The sequence below is a fragment of the Macaca thibetana genome, chromosome 16, assembly GCF_024542745.1.
Source record: "Macaca thibetana thibetana isolate TM-01 chromosome 16, ASM2454274v1, whole genome shotgun sequence".
Classification (NCBI taxonomy): Eukaryota; Metazoa; Chordata; class Mammalia; order Primates; family Cercopithecidae; genus Macaca; species Macaca thibetana.
Genome location: NC_065593.1, coordinates 31,250,443 through 31,277,324, shown reverse-complemented (window position 1 = coordinate 31,277,324; position 26,882 = coordinate 31,250,443). Strand labels below are relative to the sequence as shown.

Sequence of the window (26,882 nt, the reverse complement as noted above, 5' to 3'; positions counted from 1 at the left end):
TGCTCTTGGTGATTGGCACCCCCAGATGCTGGAGGGTTCATGTCAGTCTTTCCAGGCTGGCCACAAGCCTGGCCCCAAGAACAAAGGGGGAGCCAGGACCCCCCCCGATCCCCTTCCTGTGCCTTCTTCTGCTGAGCTGAGTGCCACTGAATTTTGTGTCCTGTATGTTTCCTTGGGCATGAAGAGTCCAGCATTGGATGTGCAGAGGGATCCAGTGGGGTGACTTAGCAACGTTTGTATCTTCTTATTGGACACTTAGCATGTACCTGGCACTGGGAAAGCTGTCTTACACATATCATCTCTAATCCCTCCATAGCCCTGAGCAGGGGTGTGTCATCTCATTTTACAGATAAGACAATTGAGGATCAGAGAGTGGTCCACTGATGTGCTCAGTGCCACAGAGCTGATGAGTGGCACTGCCAAGATCTGAATCAAGATTCATCTGACTCCAAAGTCTATTTTCTTTCCATGTTGTAGTCTCCAGAATAAACATAGAGTGTGACCACAAACAGAAACCGCTGACTGATAGACTGCTAGGAGCTATTCCACACTCAAAGACCGATTGTACTCAAACTTAATTCAGGAAAGAGATAGGGCTAGTCTGTCCTAGAACAAGGAGGGAACGGAGGAGAAATAAAGATTTCAGGATATTTTCTTGGACCAACAAAAGAACAGGACATATAAACCAGTAAGAATCAAGTTTGGAAGACTCGATTAGAGAATGTTTAGACTCGATTAGAGACTCAGATAGAGAATGTTCTTCTAGTATAAAAACAGGATTGAGCTGGGTGCAGTGGCTCACACCTGTAATCCAGCAATTTGGGAGGCCATGGTAGGTGGATTGCTTGATCCCAGAAGTTTGAGACCAGCCTGGGCAACATGGTAAAACCCTGTTTCTACAAAAAAAAAATACCAAAAACAATTTGGCTAGGAGTGGTGACGCACACCTGTAGTCCCAGCTGCTCAGGAGGCTGAGGTGGGAGGATCACCCGAGCCCAGGAAAGTCCAGGTTGCAGTGAGTGGTAATTGTGCCACTGCACTCCAGCTTGGGTGACAGAACAAGACCCTATCTCAAAAACAAAGCAAAGCAAAACAAAACAGAACTGTATATGTAGTAATGAGTTTATCTATGTTACAGACAAAATATGTAAACTAAGAATGTGGGTGTGTCCCAACCAGTCCATAGGGAATGCCTGTGCTTATGTTAAGCCTTGGCTGCTTTGACAGCTGCTGGGCACCTGTACAGAAGATTACAAAGGCCCTGAATACAGGAGTATGTGAAGTTGGGCAAATGAGGGGAATGAGGATAATTGGATGGATCTCTATCTGCCTTTAGCTCTACTACTCTAACCTGCCTGCTCACCCCTAACCCCATTCTTCTCTGAGAAAGAAAAAAGAAGAGTAGGCCAGGAGTGGTGGCTCAAGTCTATAATCCCAGCACTTTGGGAGGCCAAGGTGCATGGATCACGAGGTCAGGAGATTGAGACCATCCTGGCTAACATGGTGAAATCTTGTCTCTACTAAAATTACCAAAAATTAGCCGGGTGTGGTGGCAGGCGCCTGTAGTCCCAGCTACTCAGGAGGCTGAGGCAGGAGAATGGTGTGAACCCAGGAGGCAGAGCTTGCAGTGAGTCGAAATTGTGCCACTGCACTCCAGCGTGGGCAACAGAGTGAGACATCGTATCAAAAAAAAAAAAAAAAAAAAAAAGAAGAGTAAAAAGAAGGAGCCATGACTTCAAACTATACCACAGGGCTACGGTAACCAAAACAGCATGGTACTGGTACAAAAACAGACACATAGACCAATAGAACAAAATAGAGAGCTCAGAAATAATGCTGCATACCTGCAACCATCTGATTTTTGACAAAGTTAACAAAAACAAGCAATGGGGAAAGGACTTCCCATTCAATAAATGATACTGGGATAATTGGCTAGCCATATGCAAAAGATTGAAATTGATTCCTTCCTTACACTGTGTATAAAAATCAACTCACAATGGATTAAATACTTAAATGCAAAACCAAAAACTGTAAAACTATAAAAAATATGATATCCTGTAAGATAACCTAGACAATACCATTCTGGACATAGGATCTGGCAGAGATTTCATGATGAAGATGCCAAAAGCAAATTCCAACACAATCAAAAACTGACAAATGGGATCTAATTAAACTAAAGAGATTCTGCACAGCAAAAGAAATTATCAGCAAAGTAAAGAGAACGTACAGAATGGGAGAAAATATTTACAAACTATGCATCTGACAAAGGTCTGGTATCTGAAATCTATAGGGAACTTAAACAAATGTACAAGCAAAATACAAACAACTCCATTAAAAAGTGGGCAATGAACATAAACAGATACATTTCAAAAGAAGACATACACATGGTCAATAAACATACAAAAAAAAAATACTCAACACCACTAATCATTAGAGAAATGCAAATCAAAACCACAATGAGATACTGTCTCAAACCAGTCTGGATGACTATTTTTAAAAAGTCAAAAAATAACAGATGCTGATGAGGTTGCAGAGAAAAGGAACACTTATACACTGCTGGTGGGAATGTAAATTAGTTCAGCCATTGTGGGGAGCAGTTTGGCGGTTTCTAAAAGAACTTAAAACAGAACTACCATTCGACCCAGCAATCCCATTATTAGGTATATACCCAAAGGAATAGAAATCATTCTATCATAAAGACATGTGCACATGTATTTCATCACAACACTATTCACAATAGCAAAGACATGGAATCAACCTAAATGCCCATCGATGATAGATCAGATAAAGAAAATGTGGTATATATACTTCTCAGTCATTAAAAAAAGAACAAGATCATGCCCTTTGTAGCAACATGGATGGAGCTGGAGGCCATTATCCTAAGTGAACTAATGCAGGAACAGAAAACCAAATACTGCATGTTCTCACTTATAAGTGGAAGCTAAACACTGAGTACACATGGACACAAAGAAGGGAACAGCAGGCACTGGGACTGACTCAAGGGTGAAGGGTGGGAGGAGGGAGAGGATTTAAAAAATTACCTATCGGATACTATGCTTATTACCTGGGTGATGAAATAATCTGTACACCAAACTCCGGCAACACGCAATTTACCTATGTAACAAACTTGCAAGACTCGAGGGCAAAGAGGTAAACAGGGGTTAAGTTACAGAGAAGCTTACATTTCATGCCAGAAATGATGTAGAATGTTTGCAAGATTTTAAAAGGAGAGAAACGGAGAATGATTTTGAGCTTTAGCAAAATTATATTGGATACTGTATCATGGGATAGATTAAAAAGAGACAAAACTAGGCCAGGCATGGTGGCTCACGCCTGTAATCCCAGTACTTTGGGAGGCCAAGGCAGGCAGATCACCTGAGGCCAGGAGTTTGAGACCAGGCTGGTCAACATGGTGAAACCCAGTCTCTACTAAAAATACAAAAAATTAGCTGAGCGTGGTGGCACATGCCTGTAGTCCCAGCTACTTGAGAGGGAGGCAAGAGAATCACCTGAACCCAGGAGGTTGCAGTGAGCTGAGATCACACCACTGCACTCCAGCCTAGGTGACAGAGGGAGACTCCGTCTCAGAAAAAAAAAAAAAAAAGAAAAGACAGAATTGGGAGTCCCAATAAAGATACAATTTGAAACAGAAATGTAAATTAAACTTATAGAAAGAAGTTTTCAGTAACTTGGATCTAAAAGGTTATGATTTACTTTAAAGAGAAGGAAAGGAAGAGAAAGGGAGGGGAAAGGAAGGGGAGGGAAGGGGAGGAAGGGGCAGTTGGGTAGAAGAAAGGAGGCATGGTGTCACAGTCTTTATCTTTGGGAAACTGACCACCGAAGATTCCTCAGGTGAGGGATGACAGAAAGTACCAGACAGTCAACACCGTGGACCTACTGCAGCATGGAGGGTTTGATTTGTGTCCAGCGTTAACAAGGACTCTCATTTCAAGCCTCTGTGAGGGGGGCTGTCGGTCAATGCAGAGCATTGTCTGTCCAGACGCAAGCAGGGGATCCTGGCTGAGCAGTTTGTCCTGCTGCGGGCCTTTGCCCACACTGCTCGCAATTGCCTCCCCACTGTGAGCTGCTGCCCATGCTCTCTAGCGTGGGGTTATTCAGTGAACCCAGATTCCCTGGCCCTGCTGCCAGGAGCTCTACACGTTCCCCAGGGGTCACCAATCCCCATCTCTTTTGGCAGCAGGCGCCCAGGGGGATGGGTTCACTGATGATAACATCAAACTGTTTGGCCCAGCTTTGGCCTCCTTTTCTCATATGGGGTCTGCGTGGTCAGATTGCAGCAGGTGTGGGCCTCGCCTTTCCTGCGGGCTGAAATGAGCAGCAGCTGGGAGTCCCCTGTCATGCTTCTTAGACAGACACGGTGTCTCATGACACAGCCCCTTCTTCCACAGCCACCTTGTTTCCTCGTCCCGGTCCTTGTTATTTTCTCTGGCACATGCCTCTTGCATGTGTGCAGTAGGTCAGGGCGTAAGTCTTGGTACTGGACCTGATCCCTCTCCCCAGTCCCTTCCCCTTTTTTAAAGTAAATCATATTTTCTACCAATTACTGAAAACTGCCTCTTCTATAAATATTCCATTTCTGTTTCAAGCCTTTATTGAGTCCCCTTGTCTCTCTCTTTTTTTTTTTTTCTCCTACACGGATTCAATCGTCAACTCTAGCCTACGTTCAATTTTATGTGATCTGGCTCACTGCACTCCCACTGGGTTCAGGTGATTCTTATGGTTTCTCCCACCATAGCAACTAGAGGATGTGTCCTACAACTCTTTTTTCTTTTCTTATTTATTTATTTAGAGACAAGATCTCACTCTGTGGCCCAGGCTGGAGTGCAGTGGCAGATCTTGGTTCACTGCAACCTTGGCTTCCCAGGCTCAAGCAATTCTTGTGCCTCAGCCTCCCAAGTAGCTGGGATTATAGTCATGTGCCACCACACTCGACTAATTTTTTGTATTTTTCATGGAGATGGGGTTTCATCATGTAGGCCAGGTTGGTCTTGAACTCCTGGCCTCAAATGATCTGCCTGCTTTGGCCTCCCAAAGTGCTAGGATTACAGGCGTGAGTGTAATGATTTCATCACCCAGGTATTAAGCCTAGTACCCATTAGTTATCTTTTTGTTCCTCTCCCCTCTCCCACTCAACATGGCCTTCTTATCCTACCCTTCCCATTAGTATTTGAACTCCATAGTGAGAGTTCAGGCATAACACATACTGTTAGTCAAATCAGTGATTTATTTATTCATCAAATAGGTATTATGCTTCACTATATGTCAGGCATTGTGGTTGTCACTGGAGATACACTGGTAACTAACACAGACAGTGGAATATAAAACTGACCAATTCTATCTGCATGACTCCAGGTTCATTATTTCAACTGGGAACATCAATTTACCACCTAGGAAATGTCTAAAACACTCCCAACTCAACCCCATCCTGCATCTCCCTTACATTATTCATTCAAGGTATATAAATTAGGCACATGCTATGCATGCGACCATATTTCCCTCCAAGCAAAAACACATGGCAAAGGGGTCTATGTCCTGGTTTGGGGATTGATAGAGAAAGTCTTACAAATATATAAACACTGAGATAGAATTATATATTCAATAAATCACTTTTTAAAAAAGAACACAATAAGAGGTAGAGACTAGGTCTGGAGGCTCATCATGTTATAATCATCATGTGCTAGGATTTGGTTTAAATCAACCAACAAGACATGGTCTGACGTTGGTTTACTATCTGAGAAGACACTCTAAAAAATCTGCCATTATAGGATTGTTGTGAGGATCAAATATAATAAGTTGTGGTACAGAACGTGTAGTGTGTGGTACCTAGAGTCAGACTACCTGGATTTGAATCCCTGCTCTGCTATTCATCAGCTTTATGGCCTTAGGAAAATTGCTTAACCTCTATTTACTTTGGTTTCTTCACCTGTTCAACTGAGAAAGTATAATGGTAACTAAATCATAGGGCTGTTTTGAAGAGTAACAGTTCAAATATGTAAATTATGGAAATTGGCACATGGTGGTCACTCAATAAATATTACTTATTGTGAACTAAAATTTGTGTAGCTGCTAATCCATTGTTAGCACGAAATAAAAGCTTGTTTCCAAACTTCCACGTTGCCTTTATTAAACTGTAAATTTCTTGAGAAAAATAAACTAAAATAAAATCAACTGGACATAGTCTAGATTTTTGAAGAGCAAATTACATAGATAACTAATATAACACACTGTGCAGTAATCACAGAGGCAGAGGATGCCCCTAGCCAGAACACTGACTGATTCAGCAGTTTCCATTTCCTTTTCTCGCCCTCTGCAACTCACAGAAGCCAGCTCTCAGCAACAGAATCACGAGTATGGAGGGGGTTCCCCTAAGAAGTGAGTGAGGGAATGCAATTCAGGGTATCAACCGAGAGCTGGGGGGCAGAGGGTGGGGTGAGAAGCAGGCGTTGCTGTGATGTAGGTTTCTAATGAAACAAGGGACAGAGATACCTTTATTTGGAACTGGTAGCAATAGGGGAAGATACGTGGATGCCAAAGCTCCGGTGAAACCTACCACGGCCCCTGATCTTGCCTCTGCTTCTCCTCCCTCAAGACTGGCACTAGCTATCATTGGGGTGGGATGGAAACAGAGCTCATGTGTATTAAAAGACCTAACTCTACAGACACTTAGGAAGGACAGAATTCCAAAGGCGTGGTCCCCTTGGCTTCTGTCCTTCATTGTTCTCCAGCATCAAACATATCAACTCTAACCCCTTTGTGGGGAATTCAAGGCCTGTCCTGGTTTGGTCCCAACTTAGCTTTATTATCCGTATTCGCCCCCACCGCTCTGCAGCTCCACTGAAGCACCCCCTCCTTCCTCTGAGCCCACAAAGTCACACCCAGGACTCTGCCTCAGCTGGGCCTCCACTGCCCACCCATCTATAGACGCCTAAATCCCGGGCAGTTATCCAGACACAACTAAAGTTCCATCCCTTCCATGAAGCCTTCCCCAACCCTCTGGTGGAAGGTCACTTCTTCCCCTCGTGGGGTTCTGAGCTTTCATTTCTTTTTCTACTAGGAGTCTTAGCACTTTCTGCTAAGTGCTACAATTACCTGTTCACATACTCTACCTGCCCCCACGAGACCAGGGGCATCTCAGAAACAAAGATCATTAAAACCAACTAAATCTATTTCTCATTATAAAATGAGGTATGCTGATTGATTGTGAAAGAATACAATAATAAAATATGGAAAATTTTAAAAAGCATATAATATGGCTGAGAAGGTAGAGACCCTTCCACACCACTGAAATTATGTATTGAAAAGAATAAGGAAAAACCTGCTTCAGTTTGGCATGGTTTATGTAAGTACAGTATAGGATCCTTAAAATGATTCAAAGAAATGGCAAATCAAGACTTCATTTTGGCAAAGGCCGTTGAACTGAAACTTTAGCATATTTATCAATAATTTCTTTCAGATTAAACAACTGACCACAATCCACTTTCAGCCAGTAATGCTGGAAATGTTTTAAAACAAAATTAGTTCATAAATTTGTGGGCTGACCAAGAAGGTAATAAAGTCTCACTAAATAAAGTGAGAAAAATTCAGAAAAAGAAAAAAATAAGAAAATAAATCACCCGTGGACCTAAGCACTATTCATTCTTTAAGGCATGTATTTCCAAACTTTTTAATTTTTCATATATATATATATTTATACAGTTCTTCAAATTTTATAGAATTTGTATAATGTTGTATCTTGCTTTTCCTACCCACTGACATTATAAGCATATTTATGCCACTTCATTCATTTTAGGGACTTAATAATAAATGACCTAGTGGATAATTTATCATCCCCTGAAGGAGAGAAATGAGCTTTGTTGATTTTAGAGTTATAAATGATGCTGGGTCAGGTGTCTTTATGTTTGAAGATGTCTCCATATTTGGGTTGTTTCCACAGAACTCTTTCCTAGAAGTGTGTTTTTTTTTGTTTTTTTTTTTTTTGAGATGGAGTCTCGCACTTTTCGCTCAGGCTGGAGTGCAGTGGCGCAATCTCGGCTCACTGCAAGCTCCGCCTCCCGGGTTCACGCCATTCTCCTCCTCCCAAGTAGCTGCGACTACAGGCGCCCGCCACCACGCCCGGCTAATTTTTTTTTTGTATTTTTATTAGAGATGGGGTTTCACCATGTTAGCCAAGATGGTCTTGATCTCCTGACCTCATGATCCACCCACCTCAGCCTCCCAAAGTGCTGAGATTACAGGCATGAGCCACCACGCCCAGCCTCCTATAAATGTTTTTTTCTAGGTTAATGGCTACAAATATTTCTAGGTACCTGACATACTGACACCCACCTCTGAAGTATTTTTATGATCCACAACTAGCGTTTAACACAGCGCCCTAGTCACTCCGTGACTAATAAATAGACAAATGACTGAAACGTGACCTCATGCTTTCTATTCCTCAGCTTTTATTCAGTTCCTTGCCTCTGGGAGGAGGCGGGGTGATGCAGCCCTCCACAGCATCAGCCCATCAACCCTACCCCTGTGGTTATAGCAGCTGAGGAAGCAGAAATGCAGCTCTGTGGGAAGGAATGGGGCTGGAGAGTTCATGCATAGACCAGTTCTTTTTTTTGAGGCAGAGTTTCACTTTTGTTGCCCAATCTGGAGTCCAGTGGTATGGATCTCAGCTCGCCACAACCTCTGCCTCCCAGGTTCAAGCAATTCTCCTGCCTCAGCCTCCTGAGTAACTGGGATTACAGGCATGTGCCACCACGCCCCACTACTTTTGTAATTTTAGGAGAGAAATGATTTCTCCACATGGTCAGGTGGGTCTCAAACTCCTGACCTCAGGTGATCCGCCGCCTCAGCCTCCCAAACTGCTGGGATTACAGGCGTAAGTCACCATGCCTGGCCGCATAGACCAGTTCTTATGAGAAGGGATCAGCTAAGAATAGCCTTGGGTTGACACACACCCCTTTTCACACTCACAGGAGAAACCATTTCCCCATGAAGCTAGAACCAGCCATGAGTTGAGAGTTGAGAGTTAGAGAATCACTCAGAGATGCTATTCTTGGATATCCTGAGCCCCTGTGGTCACCGGGGACCCTGGGTTGTGCAACACTCAGCATGACAGCATCACTGTGCTTAAAAATTTCCTTCCTCACCCCCAGATTCCATTTCCCCATCCGCCAGGGCTGCCTATAAAGAGAAGGAGAGATGGCTTCAGACTTCAGGAGGACACAGGCAGCAGAGAGGGGTCAGTCCCTTCTTGGTTCTGCTGACACTCGAGCCTACATTCCATCACCTGCTCAGAATCATGCAGGTCTCCACTGCTGCCCTTGCCGTCCTCCTCTGCACCGTGGCTCTCTGCAAGCCGGTCTTCTCTGCACCACGTGAGTCCAAGTTTCGTTGTGGGTTTCACCAGTCTCTGGCCATGGTTAGACCACATCAGTCTTTTCTTGTGGCCTGAGAGCCCCCAAGAGAAAAAAAGGAACTTCTTAAAGGCTGCCAAACACCTTGGTCTTTTTCTTCACAACTTTTATTTTTATCTCTAGAAGGGGTCTTAGCCCTCCTAGTCTCCAGGTATGAGAATCTAGGCAGGGGCAGGGGTCCCTTGTACAGATAGAAAAACAGGGTTGGAAACAAGTCAGTTTACAAGAGGCAGAATCCAGGGCTGGTTACTTCCCAGTGGGGCCTGTTGTTCACTCTCCAGGTCACCTTAGGTCTCCCAGGAGCTCTGTCCCTTGGATGTCTTATGAGAGATGTCCAAGGCTTCTCTTGGGCTGGGGTCTGACTTCTTGAACCAGACAAAATTCCTTGAAGAGAGCTGAGATAAGAGAAGAGTCCGTTCAGGTATCTGGATCACACAGAGAAACAGAGAATCCACTATGAAGAGTCAAGGGGAAAGAAGGAAATAGACAGAAACAAAGACAGAAACATTTCTCTGCAAAAACGCCCAAATGCCTTCCAGTCACTTGGTCTGGGCAAGCCTGCCTTCCTCAGCCGCTCGGGGATCAGAAGCTGCCTGGCCTTTTCTTCTGAGATGTGCCTCAAGCTCATTCTCTTCCTTTCTCTGCAGTTGGTGCTGACACGCCGACCTCCTGCTGCTTCAGCTACATCTCCCGGCAGATTCCACAGAATTTCGTAGCTGACTACTTTGAGACCAGCAGCCAGTGCTCCAAGCCCGGTGTCATGTAAGTGCCAGTCTTCCTGCTCGCCTCTAGGGAGGTAGGGAGGGTCGGGTGGGGGCAGAGACAGGCCAGAAGGCCATCCTGGAAAGGCCCAGCCTTCCAGAGCCTATCAGGGATACAGGACCCAGGGCTCCGAGGTGTGACCTGACTTGCGGCTGGAGTGGGGCAGGTGTTACAGAGTCAGGAAGGGCTGTCCCAGCCCAGAGGAAAAGGACAGGAATGAGGTAACAGGACCCTCTGAGAGCCCCCCGCCCGGAGTCCCTGACAGAAGCTCTCTAGACAGAGATAGGCAGGGGGTCGCTGAGAGAGGAGCAGGCCCTGAGCTGCACAGGACAGAGAGCGGCCACGGTGGGCCCGGGATTCCCCTGCTGGATTCCCCAGTGCTTAACCTTCCTCCCTTCTCCACAGTTTCCTAACCAAGAGAGGCCGGCAGGTCTGTGCTGACCCCAGTGAGGACTGGGTCCAGAAATACGTCAGCGACCTGGAGCTGAGTGCCTGAGGGGTCCGGAAGCTTCGAGGCCCAGTGACCTCGGTGGACCCAGTGGGGAGCAGGAGCCTGAGCCTTGGGAACATCCCTGTGACCTCCACAGCTACCTCTTCTATGGACTGGTTGTTGCCCAACAGCCACTGTGGGACTCTTTTTAACTTAAATTTTTATTTATTTATACTATTGAGTTTGTGTAATTTATTTTCAATTTCACAGTGTGTTTGTGATTGTTTGCTCTGAGAGTTCCCCTGTGCCCTCCCCCTTCCCTCACACTGTGTTTGGTGACAAGTGAGTGGCTGTCATTGGCCTGCTGTAGGCAGTCATTGTACCAAAGCCACCAGACTGAACAATGTGTATCGGATGCTTTTGGTCAGGGCTGTGATCGGCCTGGGGAAATAATAAAGATGCTCTTTTAAAAGGTAAACCAGTATTGAGTTTGGTTTTGTTTTTCTGACATATTAAAATCACTGGTTAAGAGGAATCATAGGCAAAGATTAGGAAGAGGTGAAATGGAGGGAAACTGGGAGAGATGGGGAGGGCTACCACAGAGTTATCCACTGTACAACGGAGGCACAGTTCTGGAACACTGAAACTGCGAATATGTTATAACTCAAATCGTAATATGCATGCTCTAGGAGAATTCACTCCTTGAATGGACACCGTTAAGTTGAGTGTTCCGTAGCGCATATTCATGATGAATCAAGCTTTAATAGCAATTACTTACACTATGGAGGCTTACTCCTACTGAGTGCTTTTTATGCATTGTTCATTTAATCTTACCAATGCAATAGTACAGCTTAGGCACTATTAATACCTCCATTTGACAGAAAAGTAACCCAGGGCTCAGAAAGGTTAGGTAACTTGGCTGAGATTACACAGCATGTAAAAGGTCAACTCCTTTCCAAAACTGGACTTTTATTGAACTACAGACTATGCTATTAACCACTGGCAAATTTATTTCCCCAAACATGATCCCCCTATACTCAAATCTTACCCTATTCTTTAACAGATTGTATTTCATCCATTGCAAGCACTTCCTGTCAGGATTCTGAGTTGACATAGAGTGTTTGAGCAGTGATTGCTTAAGCCACTTACATCAACATGTTCAGGTGTAGACCTGGGAATTGATATTTTTATCAAGCTTATGAGATGTTCCATAGCCTGTTAATGACTGAGAGCCACTGTCAATAGAATTCACCACTGTTTTCTAATGTGGTAAGTATCTGCATATGGCAACAGTATATTATATATTATTTCTCTAGAATCTACACTCTACAAAATAAATAGCTAATGTTAGAGAAGAAAAAGACAACCAGCTTCTGTGTGGAGCAGGATGCTGTCTATAGGTTTACTGTGAAAGGTAAGTTACTTAATAGATGGATTGCCTGCATTATATGTACAAGAAGTGCACACTAAGCTAGGGTCCTTTTTGCAGAAGAAAGAGAAATTCAAAATATTTGTGTGAAAACCAAATGTGTGTTAATTTTTATGAGCTATGCTTATTTCATTTTGTTTAAAATAATCTAATTTTTGTGTCCAAACATGTTTAGAATTGTACAGTTCAAACTCTTCAAAGCGTAATTAAACACCACTACTTGGCAAATATTAAAATGCACATACTATGTGACCTACATCCCGTTTGACCTGATCCCATTTCTAGGAATCTGCTTTATAGAAACACTGCCAAAAGATAAGACTATGTAGACATGAGGATATTCTTTGCAGCATGGTTGGTAAAGAGCAAAGAAATGCAGTCATCAGTAGGGGATTAACCAGTAGAGGATTAAGATGTCCAGTGGAATATTCTATAGTCAGTGAAAAAAAAGCAGCACACATCTATATCTGTGGAAAGTGTCCATAATATTACATGTAAAAGGTATATCTATTTACATGCAGTATATGCATATATATTCTCTATGTATGCTACAGAACTATCTGTAAAGGATATTATTTTGTTTTTACTTTGAAAGCCATATACGCATATATATTTACATAGGCAAATATTTGGAAAGATACACATCAAATAGCTAACTATCATTTCTTTGAGGAAATGAGGCTTTTCTTTTTTTTTTTTTTAGGAATGAGGGTTTTTCCTTTTTATATTGTGCACTTTCAAAACTTTGAGTTATTTTCTGATTAACTTGCCTAGCTTACCTCTCTGGTCTCATCTTGCCTTATTCTTTGATGGGTGATATTCCATCCATCACCACCACTTTCTGGTCAGGATTCTGAGTTGATGCAGAGAGGATAGAGCTCAGCCTGGCTTACAGCGTTTTGATGCCATGAAGGCTTTCATATAATGAGGGTACAGCAACAAACACGTCCTTTTGACAAGGCTGTTTCTCTCTCCCTCTCTCTTTCTCTCTCTCTCTCTCTCTCTCTCACAGACACACACACACACACACACACACACACACACACAGAGGAGCAGCTTTTGTCCCCATAGACATAGTGAAGGTGTCATCATTCCTTCTTTATTGGCTTTCAGGAGAATATAGGTGCGCACAACACTTGCCTGCACTGAATTGTTTCTCAAGGTCCAGAACCCCAAAGCTAAACAAAGTTTAATCATGCCCGACATTCCCTAAATACGAGTGTTATGAACAAACAGAATAGATTGAACAAAGACCCCTGTTAGGGAACGGGAGAATGGGAATTGCATTTTTAAGCAGTTCAGCCAGTCTGACAGTCCCTAGTTCTCCTCCCTGGGGGAATGCCCTCCATGGACAATCTGAGATGTGCAATGTGGAGGATCTGCTTTCTGGAGGCTACTGACTTGCTGTCTGTGTGAGTTAGCCTGAGGTTGCCTTCGGTATTGTGTAATCAAGGGCTGTTTGGAACCAGTCTCGTGGTTTCTTTGGCAATGTGACTTCATTCTAATGTCCGTAGGCTACTATTTGCTTCTGATCAATTCCATGGGCCAGGTAGCCAGAAGCAGAGAAGTTGTCAGTTGCATAGTTCACATTTGCATTTTAACTGGGATTGGGAATGTGCACTTTCTTTTTTCTTGTTCTTTTTTCTTTTCTTTTCTTTTTTTTTTTTTTTTTTTTTTTTTGAGAAGGAGTCTCACACTGTCACCGGGGCTGGAGTGCAATAGTGTGATCTTGACTGACTGCAATCTCAGCCTCCCAGGTTCAAGGGATTCTCCTGCCTCAGCTTCCTAAGTAGCTGGGATTACAGGTGCCTGCCACCATACCTGGCTAATTTTTGGGATTTTTAGTAGAGACGGGGCTTCACTATGTTGGCCAGTCTGGTCTCAAACTCCTGACCTTGCAATCCGCCTGTCTCCCAAAGTGCCGGGAATACAGGCGTCAGCCACTGCACCCAGCTGGAGATGTGGACTTTCTAGCACAGACCTCACTACCATTGTCACCTCGACCTCCCAGCCCCTGGCGAGAGACCTCTGCTTGCATCTTGGCTCATGTGGAGGTGATGAATATTTGACCCTTGGCCTTGTTAGGTCGCTCATCTTCCTGTCTCTGCTCATATTAACTTTATCTTCCAGTAGAAAATTCCGCATTTACAGCCCTTCAAGTCTCCAGATTACTGGATTCTCAGTCAACAAGTTGGAAGGGCCTTTTTAACCAAGTTCAATTTCTTCCTTTTTCAATTTCAGATGAGCCCATTTCAAAGTAGCCTAAACTCTTTCTTAAAGGACCTCACTGATGTAATACATAGCTACTAAATTCCAATATTCAGAATCTTTTCTTTTCCTTTTTTTTGAGACAAAGTCTTGCTCTGTCACCCAGGCTGGAGTACAGTGGCATGACCTTGGCTCACTGCAAGCTCCACCTCCCGGGTTCACATCATTCTCCTGCCTCAACTTCCCAAGTAGCTGGGACTACAGGCGCCCACCACCACGCCCGGCTAACTTTTTGTATTTTTAGTAGAGACGGGATTTCACCGTGTTAGCCAGGATGGTCGATCTCCTGATCTCGTGATCCGCCTGCCTTGGCCTCCCAAAGTGCTGGGATTACAGGCATGAGCCACCACACCCAGCTTATATTCAGAATCTTTTCTATCAAATTCCTTAATGCTGCAGCCTTGGTATTTGGCACAGGCTTTTGGCACCAAAATAAGCCAGACCATAGTTCAACCAGCACGTGCAATACTTTGTAATGGGGATTGCAAAAGGTAGTGCCCAGACAGGACAGCATGGTGAGTATCTCCTGGAAACATGGTAGCAATGCACATTCTCAGCCCCACTTCCTTTCTTAATGGACCAGGGCCCAGCAACCTGTGTTTTAACAAGGCTCCAGGTAATTCTGATGCGTGTAAGGTTTAAAACTCCCATTTCACAAGGTCCTCACCAAGTCACCTCCTACTTTCTCGTTTCAGCCAGTTCCACACTTCAGTCAGGGCCTGTGACTTTTAACAGACCCTGTGTCTCTGCACAGATACAGATTCCTCCTCTTTCCTGGGAACTGCACCCACAAAAATACATTATGTGGGATTGACCACATCCCAAATGCTAGGTGGGTCCTGATTAAAATAAGCTGATTTGCATCTTGAGTTTTTTAAACTTACCACAACATAAGCATTTCTCATGTCATTGCATTGTTTGTAAAGGCTGCTAATAGCCAATCAAGGGAAGATCCCATAATTTTCTTAGCCATTTCCATATCATAGGCAATTTAAATTGGGTCCAATTTTAAGTTGTTATAAATATGCTGGGGACCAAACACACTTATGCATTGTTCTTTTTTTCCATATTTGAATTTATTTCTATAGAGAATAGATTCCTAGACATGGACCCTCTTGGCCAAAGGCTAAGAACATTTATTTCAAGGTTCCTTATGCATATTAGTACCCATATTAAACGCATCTTTAGGTCCTTTGCTTAGCACATATCTCTCTTGAATGAACAGAGGTCTGGAAGCCTGAAATGAACAGAGGTCTGGAAGCCTGGTTGTACTCTCATTACTCAGTAGTTCAGGCTTCGCTAACACAGCTCTGTCCATCTGCGTGTGGTTTAAGTTGGGCTCTGCTGCTCAGAACTCCTGGCATCACTGCATAAGTCAAGTCTACACCGTTAGAACAGCTGTGGGATAACACAGAAGTTTCCGCTCTGCCAGGGGAAACTATGACTACAGAGCTTTAGTGAGGAGGAACTAGCTAAGTGGTCCTGGGTGACACCAATATATCTCACCTCCTCTCGCTGTGGAAACCACTTCCCCATCAACAGCCCTAAGACAAGTGAGCACTTGAACTATTCTCGCAAATACCCTGAGCCCTGTGGCTACCAAGAACCCCTCGCATGTGCGAGTCAACAAGACACCACAGTGCTTACAAAACATCCTCTCTCATCAGCCCCGGTTTCCATCTTCCCATGACTCAGGGCTCACCTCTTAAGAGGAGGGGACACAGCTCGGACCCCGCAGCTGGCGACTGAGCGCCCAAGGCCTATCCTCTGCTCACACTCTTGGGCCCCCGTGTCCTCCTATCCTGGGCCTCCTCTCACGAGTCTGTCTTCCTCCTGCCTTTGCTGTTGTTGACCTCTGGCTGGGGTCAAACCACATCACCAAAGTCCAAGGACAGAGGTACTCAAGTGAAACAGGAAACTTCCTAAGGGATTTTCAAAATGCCCTGGGCTATCTGTTCAGGAAGATTTTCTTCCCCAAAGTGTTTTCACTTTCTATTCTATAAACCTTAAAGGCAGGGTACGGTCTTGTCCTACTTAGGGAAGGAGAACATTGAGTAGGTTTCAATAAGGGGCAGAACCCAGCTACAATCACTTCCCGGTGGCCAGTTGAGTCACGAAATCGCCACAGGTCTGTCTCACAGGTGATTGGCAGAGACGGCCTCTGGTTGGAAAAAATCTCTCTTAGACCACATTATGTTCCTGCAGTAGAGCTGGAATAAGAGCAGACTAATTAGCTGCAATTCCTACAGAGGGAGATGGAGGCCAAACATAAGGCTCAAACAGAAATGGAAGGGAAAAGTGGGGAAACAAGAACTCCCCAACTTTCTGCTGGTTCTTCTCACCCCCAAATCCCCAACTTCCTGCTGGTTCTTCTCATCCCCAAGTCCCCAACTTCCTGCTGGTTCTTCTCATCCCCAAATCCCCAACTTCCTGCTGGTTCTTCTCATCCCCAAATCATCCCCTAACAGTGCTGTCTCCATCTACTTCCTCCTGATTTTATCACTGGGTAGAAGGAGTTGGCTCACTCGTCCCCAGTGAAAAATGACCCAGGGTCGTGGTGCTCCTTCCCTCAGAATGCCCAAGTGCCCAGGCACCCAAGGGTCTGCTGCTTTTCCTAGGACCCCCAGAAGACCCCTAGCAGAATGGTAGATGGCAATTATGAGACTCACAGCTGGTGCCAGGTAAGGGCTGGTGCTCCTGCCCATCTCTGGAGAGAGGCAGGACCCGGAGCGGGGCAGCCTGCAAGGGCACCAGCTGGTATGAGGGCCCTTCTGGGGACCCCAGGCCTTGGAGGTCCTATCTGGTGGCGGGACACAGGGAAGGGCCACAGAGGTGTTTTCTGGCCTGACCTGGGGTCTGCAAGGAACCAGGGAAGAGCTGCCCCCGGCAGAGGGAAGACAGGAAGTGTCAGCGGGAGGAGGCTGCCTGAGGAGACCCCCTGAGCCACTGAGGAAAGGTCTAGGGACATAAGGTTGGACAAAGAGTCCTGAGCAAGTGGACAGGCCCTACACTTGCCAAGGCAAACAGGAGAAGGCAGCATGGGACCAGGAATTCCCTTGCTGATTCCTCAATTTTTATAACTCTGTCTCTTTTAACAGCTTCCAGAATGAAAGTGGCTGAGGCTGGAGGTCTGTACCAACCCCACCGAGTTCTGGTGCCAAGTTCATCACTGACCTCAGAGTCAAATCCCTGAGTGACCTGGAAGCAACAAGACACTGTTACATCTGTGCCAGATTAGGAAGCAGGGACCCAGGGACGTCTCTTCAATTCCTGAACCTACCCCTACCCAAGCAACCACACTCTGGGACTCTTCTTAACATGCATTTCAACTTACCTAGATTATTAAATTTTGTAGTGTATTTCTATGTGTTCTTCACTGCTTGTCTGAAGGGATCCCACAACACCCTCTGCACCCCTTCCTCAGCCCCTCCAGTCATACAGTGGCTGACACATATTCAGGCATATGGCTATTCTTTGAGGCTCTCATACAAGGTGGGGGTTACATTCAGTTTTTTCTAGAGGACATTGTTCCAAAGCTATCAACCAACAAATATTTATAGAACATTATTTATCATTTCACTGTTCATCTATGTAAAATAATGAATTCATTTTGAGTAAACCAGTCTTAAACTGTTGGTGATTCTATTGGCTTTGTTTTGTGACAAAGCAAGGCGGTGGGATGGGAGGGGAGGAGTAGAAAACTCTGAAGAGGGGAAGTCAGCAGAAAGGAAATGACAATAATGCCTCTCCCCAAATAATGAAACACTATTTTATAAAACAATGACTATTTTATGAAATATTATGCACCCAGTATATAATGCATATGCACTAGGTAAATTCATGCTTGAAATATTCATGCATTTAAGTTTATTTTTCTCACAAGTCAAGATCTCTTAAAAATTATTCATTGTCCTTCAAATTCTAACAATGTCTCCAAGGGCTAAGTCTTATTAATACTCCCATTTGATAGAAGAGGAAATGTTGGCTCAGAGAGTTAAAACAACTTGTCCGTAGTCATGCAGCGAATAAATAGTGCAACTAATATGCAAACCTATGAGCAGCCCAGAACCTCCTGGGATGGTTGTTTAAAATGCTCACAAGAGAACTGGGTTTGGATGTGGGAATCTGGATTTTTACCAAACCGCCAAGTGATACACATGCAGACTAAAGACAAGAAACTACGGAATTTGTCAATAAGACTTTTTTTTTTTCTTTTTCTTTTTGAGATAGTCCTGCTGTGTCACCCCGGCTGGAGTGCGGTGGCGCCATCTCGGCTCACCGTAACCTCCGCCTCCCAGGTGAAAGCGATTCTCCTGCCTCAGCCTCCCGAGTGGCTGGGACAACAGTCGCCCACCACCACACCTGGCTAATTTTTGTATTTTTAGTAGAGATGGGTTTTCACCATATTGGCCAGGCTGATCTCAAATTTCTGACTTTGAGATCTGCCCACCTTGGTCTCCCAGTTTGTTTGTTTTGTTTTGACTTGTTTTGAGATGTAGTCTTGCTCTGTCACCCAGGCTGCAGTGCCGTGGTGCCATCTCGGCTCACTGCAACCTCCGCCTCCCCGGTCCAAGTGATCTTCCTGCCTCAGCCTCCCAAGTAGCTGCGATTACAGGTGCATGCCACCACACCCAGCTAATTTTTGTATTTTTAGTAGAGACGGGGCTTCACCATGTTGGCCACACTGGTTTTGAACTCCTGAACTTGAGAGATCTACTTGCCTCGACCTCCCAAAGTGCTGGGGTTACAGGCATAAGCCACTGCACCCGGCCTCAATGAGAATTTAACCACTCTTTTAAAAATAAGATGCACATGGTAATAGACATCAAACCTGGGTATTATTTCCTAGAATTCATGCTCCACAAAATCAGTGGTTAACATTAGAGAAAGGAAAGACAGTCAGCCAATACACACAACGAGACTTCTATTGTGAATACAGAATTATTTGACAGATTGCCTGGACTGGAGTTAAGAAACTATGGTCCTCAGAACAAATCTAGCATGACCCCTGTTTTGTAAACAAGTTTTGTTGAAACACAGCCACTCCCACCCTTTTACACATTATCTATCCCAGCTTTCCAAGACAAAAGTGGAGTCACATTGTTGCAACAGAGATTATATAGCCCACAAAGACAAGAATACTTACTATCTAGTCTTTTATAGAAAATGTTTGCTAACTCCTGGACTATGTTTTAGTATATACATTTTTTTTTTTTTTTTTGAGACGGAGTCTCGCTCTGTCCCCCTGGCTGGAGTACAGTGGCGAGATCTCGGCTCACTGCAAGCTCCGCCTCCCAGGTTCACGCCATTCTCCTGCCTCAGCCTCCTGAGTAGCTTGGACTACAGGCACCTGCCACCACGCCCGGCTAATTTTTTGTATTTTTAGTAGAGACGGGGTTTCACCATGGTCTCGATCTCCTGACCTTGTGATCCGCCCGCCTCGGCCTCCCAAAGTGCTGGGATTACAGGCGTGAGCCACCACGCCCGGCCAGTATACACATTTTTAAGTATAAGAAAGGCTGACTCAGGATTCCTGCTGTAAAATGCAAGGGGGAGAAATTCAACATACTTGTGAGAAATGCAAAATATATTAACTTTTTGATAAGCCCTAGTTACTTTGTGTGTTTTAAATAATCTATATTTTAGTATCAAAAAGTGACATTCTGGTAATCAGCATTTTTGAAGAGCAATGACACAGTCTGTAGAAAAATTTAAAATCTGGCCGGGCGCGGTGGCTCAAGCCTGTAATCTCAGCACTTTGGGAGGCCGAGACGGACGGATCACGAGGTCAGGAGATCAAGACCATCCTGGCTAACACGGTGAAACCCCGTCTCTCCAAAAAAATACAAAAAACTAGCCGGGCGAGGTGGCGGGCCCCTGTAGTCCCAGCTACCCAGGAGGCTGAGGCAGGAGAATGGCGTGAACCTGGGAGGCGGAGCTTGCAGTGAGCTGAGATCCCGCCACTGCACTCCAGCCTTAGCGACAGAGCGAGACTCCGTCTCAAAAAAAAAAAAAAAAAAAAAAAAGAAAAATTTAAAATTTACATACTCTTCAATCTGTCTTATTTCTAGGAATCTGTTTCAAGAAACACTATATAAAGAAACAAAGGAGGGCCAAATACGGTGGCTCACTCCTGTAATCCCTGCACTTTGGGAGGGCGAGGCAGGTGGATAGCTTGAGGTCAGGAGTTCAACTGACTCCTGGCCAACATGGTGAAACTTCATCTCTACTAAAATACAAAAATTAGCCAGGCATGGTGGCAGGCTCCTGTAATCCCAGCTACCTGGGAGGCTGAGGCAAGAGAATTGCTTGAACCTGGAAGGCAGAGGTTGCAGTGAGCCGAGATCATGCACTCCAGCCTGGGTGACAGAGTGAGCCTCTGTCTCAAAAAAAAAAAAAGACACAAAGTGTTGGCACATCGCTGTTGTTTGCAGGTCTATTTGTAAAAACAACCAATAGAAATAAATTCTTTAAAATATGAATAGTTTAAACCATGATGGTATAGCCACATAATAAACATGACATTACTGAAAATAATAAAGTAGATACACATACTGAAATGAAAGGTGATATTAATGTATTATGATATTATATTGATATATTATGATACTATATTAATGTAAAACTATTTTGTATATAGAATATACATTCCATATGTGTATCCCTATAGCAATCTCTGTATTATCACATATTTATTATATAACTGTATATATAATAATATTTGCTTTGGAAAAGCTATATATTTACATAAACATAAGAAGGACATTTGATGTGATATATCCCAATCTATTAGACGTGATTTCCCTGTCAACCATGACTTTTAAGAAATGGGGATCTCTACTTTTCATTTTCCATTCTTTGTGCTTTGATTTTCATAAGTATAAGTATGTGATTTTAAATTCAAAAACCAAGATTTGAGAAGCTGGGGCCTTGCACTAAAAACTGGTTCTCTCTTAGTTCTCTTGAACCACTTGCTCTGGGTCCCCCATTGAGGGGGATGAGCTTTGCAGAGAAGCAGAGCCCCAGCATGTACCCAGCTGCTTAGGGCCCAAGCCAAGTGCGCAAGCTTCCTGGGGAGCCTAGTGAGTTGAAGGCACTGCAAATCCTCCCCAAAAGAGGCATCAGTTTTTGGTGGATCCTTGAGTCCAGGAAGGCAATAGACAAGACATGAGGGTTCACCGGAAGACACAACAAAAATGCAGTGAGGAAGGGCTGCAGTCAAAGGTTTTATGCTCCACGAGAAGGGGTTCTCAGGGCTCTAAGTAGCAGGCAGAAGATTTATTGCATGTGTGGTTAGGTGATGGTGGCCTACAGTTTTCACTGGGAACTGGCATCAAGAGTAACTCGACCTCCTACTCATGCACGTTTCTCTCTGTCTCTTTGTGTTTTGTGTCTCTCTCCCCATCTCTCTCGCTCCTTATCCTCTAGCCTCCTCTGTCTCTCTCGCCATCTCTCTTCCTCTCTCACTCCCTTCTCCCCATCTTTCTTTCTCTCTCCTTCTTTTCCACTTCTCTCTCCCTCCTCATCTCGCTGCATGCCACTGTTCACGCTTCTTGGGATCCACATGGATGGGCGGACACGAGACTCCTAGGCTAATTTTCAGGGCACAAGCACAGGGCTGCAGGACCTTTGTTCCCCACCTCCCAGCACCCTCAGAATGAGAGGTGTGGGGTGTGCCCGTGATCTCCTGGGTGGGCGCCTCACACTCCAGGAAGCAAAGTGCAGGACAAAGCTAGCTCAAGTGACATGCCCATGTGGCTGCCCGCTTCTAGCTTGGGATCTGCTGAGGCCAGAGGACACCTGCCCAGGACACACCCTGCACCAGGGTGGGGGTAGGGGTGGGTTTTGGGGTGGGAATGGGGATGGGAACAGCCACTGCAAACCAGTCCCTGGCTGGCTTCCTGTCCCTGCACCTTGTCATGCAAGGCCTCCCCTCCCACCCCTACCCCTGCCTCTCACCACCTCCACCCCTAGGCTGTCCAGATCCAGGCTCCAGAAGTCTCCGAGGATCCAAGAACTAAGGGCAACCACTGGGCTCCTCAGCCCCGAGTCCATGTCAGTCACCCCCCTGCAGGCTGACAAACCTTGGCTGTCACTGATCCTCCACCCCAAACCAGCCACAGTCCCATCACCCTACCGGCATTACCACCTCCTCCTAACCACAGCCCTGAGAGCTCTACTTCCTGGTAAACTTCCCCCTTCCCACCTTGGTCCAGGCAAGCCCAAAGGCCAGCGCCCTCCACCCACCCTTCCTGGGGGCCCCTCTACTGTCTGCTTGCCCAGATGTCTTCACCTGGCTTTCCCAAGCTAGAACAGATGACAGGGATGAGCCCCCCGCCTCTGCCAGGAAGATTTGCCAAAATGTTCTCCATTTAGAAACAGGGGCAGTGACGGGGCCTAGGGATGACCCCACGGTTGTCACTCAAGCAGCAAGAAGGGCAAGGAGCCCAGTTTACTGCCCTTACCCTTGGAGGACTTGGCCGGGGTTTCACAAGGCCCTACAGGGGCAGCAGGGGGGCAAATCCACTCTTCTCTGGAAGAAGTAGCGACCATCCCCAGGAAGCAGCAGATGGGGGCGCACTGGCAGAGCCCTCACGTGCTGCAGTGCAGGGCCAGCAGGTCTGTACTCAGCCTTAGCCCTGGGGAGTCACAAAATAGACTGAGACCCTTATAGGTTTGGCTCCGAGTCCCCACCCCAAAACTGATGTAGAATTGTAATCCTCCTGTGTCAAGGGAGGAACCTGGTGGGAGGGGATTGGATCTGGGGACAGTTTCCCCCGTGCTGCTCCCCTGAGAGTGAGGGAGTTCTCAGGAGAGCTGATGGTTTTAAAGTGTGGCACGTCCTCGTTCTCCACTCACTCCCTCCTGCCGCCTTGTGATGAAGGTGCCTGCTTCCCATTCGCCTTCCGCCATAATTGTAAGTTCCCTGAACTGCGAGTCAATTAAGCCTGTTTCCTTTATAAATTACCCAATTTCAGGTCTTTCTTTATAGCAGTGTGAAAACAAACCAATATAGACCCCTTCCCTGAGGTGCCTTCTCCTTAGGTAACCAGCTGCCCCCATGCTCTTCTGCCCCCTGGTCTTTCTGGTCCCCTCATGAGGCCCAAGTGATCCACATGGCCAGCCCCAGCCCCATCCTACTGCAGGCCTGTGTGGCCGTTGGAGAGCCCATGCTCATTTCCTCACCCCGAGGGGGCCTGATATGCTTTCTGGATCCTGGAGGAAACTGACCCCCTATTCTCATGCCGGTGCAACTTCTTCCAAGACCTCAAAACTGGACAATGTGAACTGGTCTTTTTTCTTGTCTCCTCTTGCTAGGACTGTCATTGGGACAAGCATAGATGGGCGTGGGAGTAGAGGACAAAGTATCAATGGATGAATGGACAGTAGTCCAGGGAGTATATCCCTGTCTGTACTGAACTGGGCCCTTCCTCCAATGAGCAGCCTTCCTGAGTGAGTTTATACAGTCATTCCTTGGTATCCATGGAGGATTAGTTCTAGGGTCCCGGGGATGCCAAAATCCATGGATGCTCAAGTCTCTGACATAACATGGCCTAGCATTTACATACAAGCTATGTACATCCTCCCGTATACATTAGACCATCTCTAGATTATTCATCATATGTAGTACAATGCAGATGCTATATAAATGGTTGTGATAACTATATTGTTTAGGGAATGAAGAACAAAGTCTGCACATGTTCAGTAGAGACATAACCACCCAATTTATTTTCTGAATATTTTCCATCTGCTGTTGGCTGACTCCACGGAAGCAGAGCTCCCAGATACGAGGGCCAAGTGTGCCTTGAGAGTAGGGTGGGTGAGGTTGCTAATGAGTACAGGGGAGCAGGTGTCGATCAGGAGGGCCCTGCACTGGGGCATCTGGACGCCCTGTCTCAGGACCTGAGACTCTGTTTGGATGGCACAGGCCGACTTAGCCCAGGCTGGTCTAGACTTCGCTTGCATCCAGAAGCCTGAGACCAGCCTGGGAAACATAGGTGGACCCTGTCTCTAGAGAAAAGTCAAAGAAATTAACCAGGCATGGTGGCGTGTGCCTATAGTCCCACCTAGTCAGGAGGCTGAGGCATGAGGATTGCTGGAGCCCATGAGTTCCAGGAAGCAGTGAGCCATGAGTGCACCACTGCACTCCAGCCTAGGTGACAGAGTGAGACTTTATCTCTTAAAAAAATTAAGAAATTTAACATAGGTACAATCCAATTAACTAAATAATAATGCAAACTATTATCTAAGGTTATTAAGGCTGGAATTGTCCCATTTTTGCCCAACTTCTCGTACCTGTCCCAAGATCCCACCTCGGACTCACCCTCTGCCTTCAGCTCATGTCTCCTCAGCTTCCTCCAGATGGTCCAGCAAACACACACCTGGGCTGAATGGTAGAGCTGATTGCTCATACACAAGGGTAGACCCGTGGGCAGGCGTTTTCAAATTTATACTGTAAAGGAGAACGCCCTTTGAGAAACACTTTGACAGTGAATCTAGGCCTCAGTATCCATCAGCTGCTCTGGTGAATTTTGTGGAAGCTCAGTGAACACCTGCTCTGCAGGGTGCATGTGAAAGGGGTGAGGATGAGTAAGCTGCAGATAAACAAAACAGGACACAGGGGCCCTGTCGAAGCTCTATCCCCTGCCTTCAGCACTGACGAATCAAATAAACTCTTAGGGAATGGTGGCCACGTGCTGGGCCAGCCCCAGGTTCTCAGGATATGACAGTGAGTGGCGCAGAGCCAGGCCTTGCCCTCGGGGAGCTCTCCAGCATACACCTCCCTCTACCCTCCCAGCACCCTGCAAAGCAGGCATCAATGTCACTGTTAATGCACAGAGGAGGAACCTGATGGTTAGACAGGTTCATGGGTTTTCCAGGGTTGCACGGCTTCTGGGGGACAAATGTGACCCTGAGGACAGGGCACAGGCCAGTGTAATGCCAGGTCAGAATGAGCTGTGATCTGTGCCACGTAGAGGCCTAGGCCAAGGTGGGAGTGACTGATGGGAGTCGCTGAAAACACTCTTGGGTCCTCACCTGCCGGCTCCCAGGAGTCCGGAACTGCCAGGAGGGTGGTGGCAGGTCCCCCATCCTCAGCTGGGTGGGCCTGGATAGAATAACAAGGCGAGGGCACATTTCCCCGGCCATTCCCTCCAGGTGCAGCTGTGACCTGCTCATTCCAATTTTGTGGAAATGTTTCCACACACACACAATTGCAAGTAGCCGTGGACGTGGTGAGAGGCGTTTGGACATGGGATAGGCAGTATTTTGGAGGCAGAGCCTCCAGGGCTCGCCGATGGGTTAGCTGCAGGGCTTGAGTGGGGAAGGAGAATCGAGGATGATGTGTTCAAATCGGTCCATTCACTTCCTCTGTGCCACACCTGTGCTGGGCACTGGGAGAGACAGATGAGCACAGGAGTCCCGGCCGGGGGGAGGTGTGGGAGGAAGCCCAGGGTGTCTGGGCACGGTAGGAAGTCAAGAGTGTCTACTGGGAGCTGAGGGCTTATGTCCACCTGGGTGCCATCCAGGTTCTCTGCATGGATGAGTATAAGCTGAGCTGCTGGAGGAGGAGCAGCTGCTGTTGGTGGTGACCAGCACGTTCCGGAATGGAGACTGCTCTGGCAACGGAGAGGTGGGTGGCGTGAGGTCTGGATGGTCTAGGGGGTTTTAGGGCGCAGGAGGACCCAGGAAAGGGTCTGTGGGATGCAGGACGTCCTATGGAGGGCGTTTGGAAGTCAGTGCTCAGGTCACTCTGGGTCACTCAGGTCATTTGCTGGTCTCTGTCATAATTTTTGCCACAGGAGAGTCCCACCTTTCCTATGACATATTTTATATATTTCTGTGAATGGCCTACCTGTTTATATTTACAATTTCGTGTTTAAAGGAAAACTTGTATCACTCTCACAAATGGAGAGCCAACAAATCATAAATTCAATGAAAACAAAATGAAGTCAATGAATTTTAGCTAGATACTATTCCCTGACCAAGCAAGGCCTGCTGGAGGTGGTACAACTGTTATGCCCAGACCGTTTGTTCCCAAAGAAGACCACCAGAGTCCAGTGTCAAAGCCAAGCGGCAAAGATCTTTACAAGTTCGAACTTGGTCCCTCCATTCCACAGTATACAAGAGGGCCCCGAACAATGCGAGCATTTGCTTTTTATAGCCTGAAAGTTGCAGGGGAACAAAGAAATTCTTTTTTTTTTTTTTTTTTTTTTTGAGACGGAGTCTCGCTGTGTCTCCCAGGCTGGACTGCAGTGGCGTGATCTCGGCTCACTGCAAGCTCCGCCTCCCAGGTTCACGCCATTCTCCCGCCTCAGCCTCCCAAGTAGCTGGAACTACAGGCGCCCGCCACCACGCCCGGCTAGTTTTTTTTTTTTTGTATTTTTAGTAGAGACGGGGTTTCACCATGTTAGCCAGGATAGTCTCGATCTCCTGACCTTGTGATCCACCCGCCTCGGCCTCCCAAAGTGCTGGGATTACAGGCTTGAGCCACCGCGCCCGGCCGGAACAAAGAAATTCTTTTGGCTCCCGCGCTTTCAGTAACCTTGAACGGCTGTCTCCTTATCGG

General features: G+C 46.0%; 5 protein-coding genes across 5 annotated transcripts in view; 3 read left to right on the top strand and 2 right to left on the bottom strand.

Annotated features, from left to right (window-relative positions):
• LOC126939306 (TBC1 domain family member 3G-like) overlaps positions 1-26,882 on the top strand; it is a 574,604-nt gene that overhangs the window by 131,987 nt on the left and 415,735 nt on the right. The window lies entirely within an intron of this gene.
• The window catches only part of LOC126939305 (TBC1 domain family member 3G-like), a 259,422-nt gene that overhangs the window by 73,457 nt on the left and 159,083 nt on the right, over positions 1-26,882 (bottom strand). The window lies entirely within an intron of this gene.
• LOC126939304 (TBC1 domain family member 3G-like) overlaps positions 1-26,882 on the bottom strand; it is a 292,702-nt gene that overhangs the window by 187,910 nt on the left and 77,910 nt on the right. The window lies entirely within an intron of this gene.
• Positions 1-26,882, top strand: part of LOC126939317 (TBC1 domain family member 3B-like) — a 203,332-nt gene that overhangs the window by 131,987 nt on the left and 44,463 nt on the right. The window lies entirely within an intron of this gene.
• Positions 8,900-11,095, top strand: LOC126939310 (C-C motif chemokine 3-like 1). The gene is made up of 3 exons (XM_050764543.1): positions 8,900-9,386; positions 10,073-10,187; positions 10,593-11,095. The coding sequence occupies exons 1-3, from the start codon at positions 9,311-9,313 to the stop codon at positions 10,681-10,683; spliced, it is 282 nt and encodes a 93-aa protein (XP_050620500.1). The 5' UTR covers positions 8,900-9,310; the 3' UTR covers positions 10,684-11,095.

Coding starts and splice junctions, on each gene's coding strand:
- LOC126939310 (XM_050764543.1), top strand. CDS start 9,311: ATGCAGGTCTCCACTGCTGCCCTTGCCGTCCTCCTCTGCACCGTGGCT. Junction 9,387..10,072: donor GCCGGTCTTCTCTGCACCAC/GTGAGTCCAAGT, acceptor CTTTCTCTGCAG/TTGGTGCTGACACGCCGACC. Junction 10,188..10,592: donor TGCTCCAAGCCCGGTGTCAT/GTAAGTGCCAGT, acceptor CCTTCTCCACAG/TTTCCTAACCAAGAGAGGCC.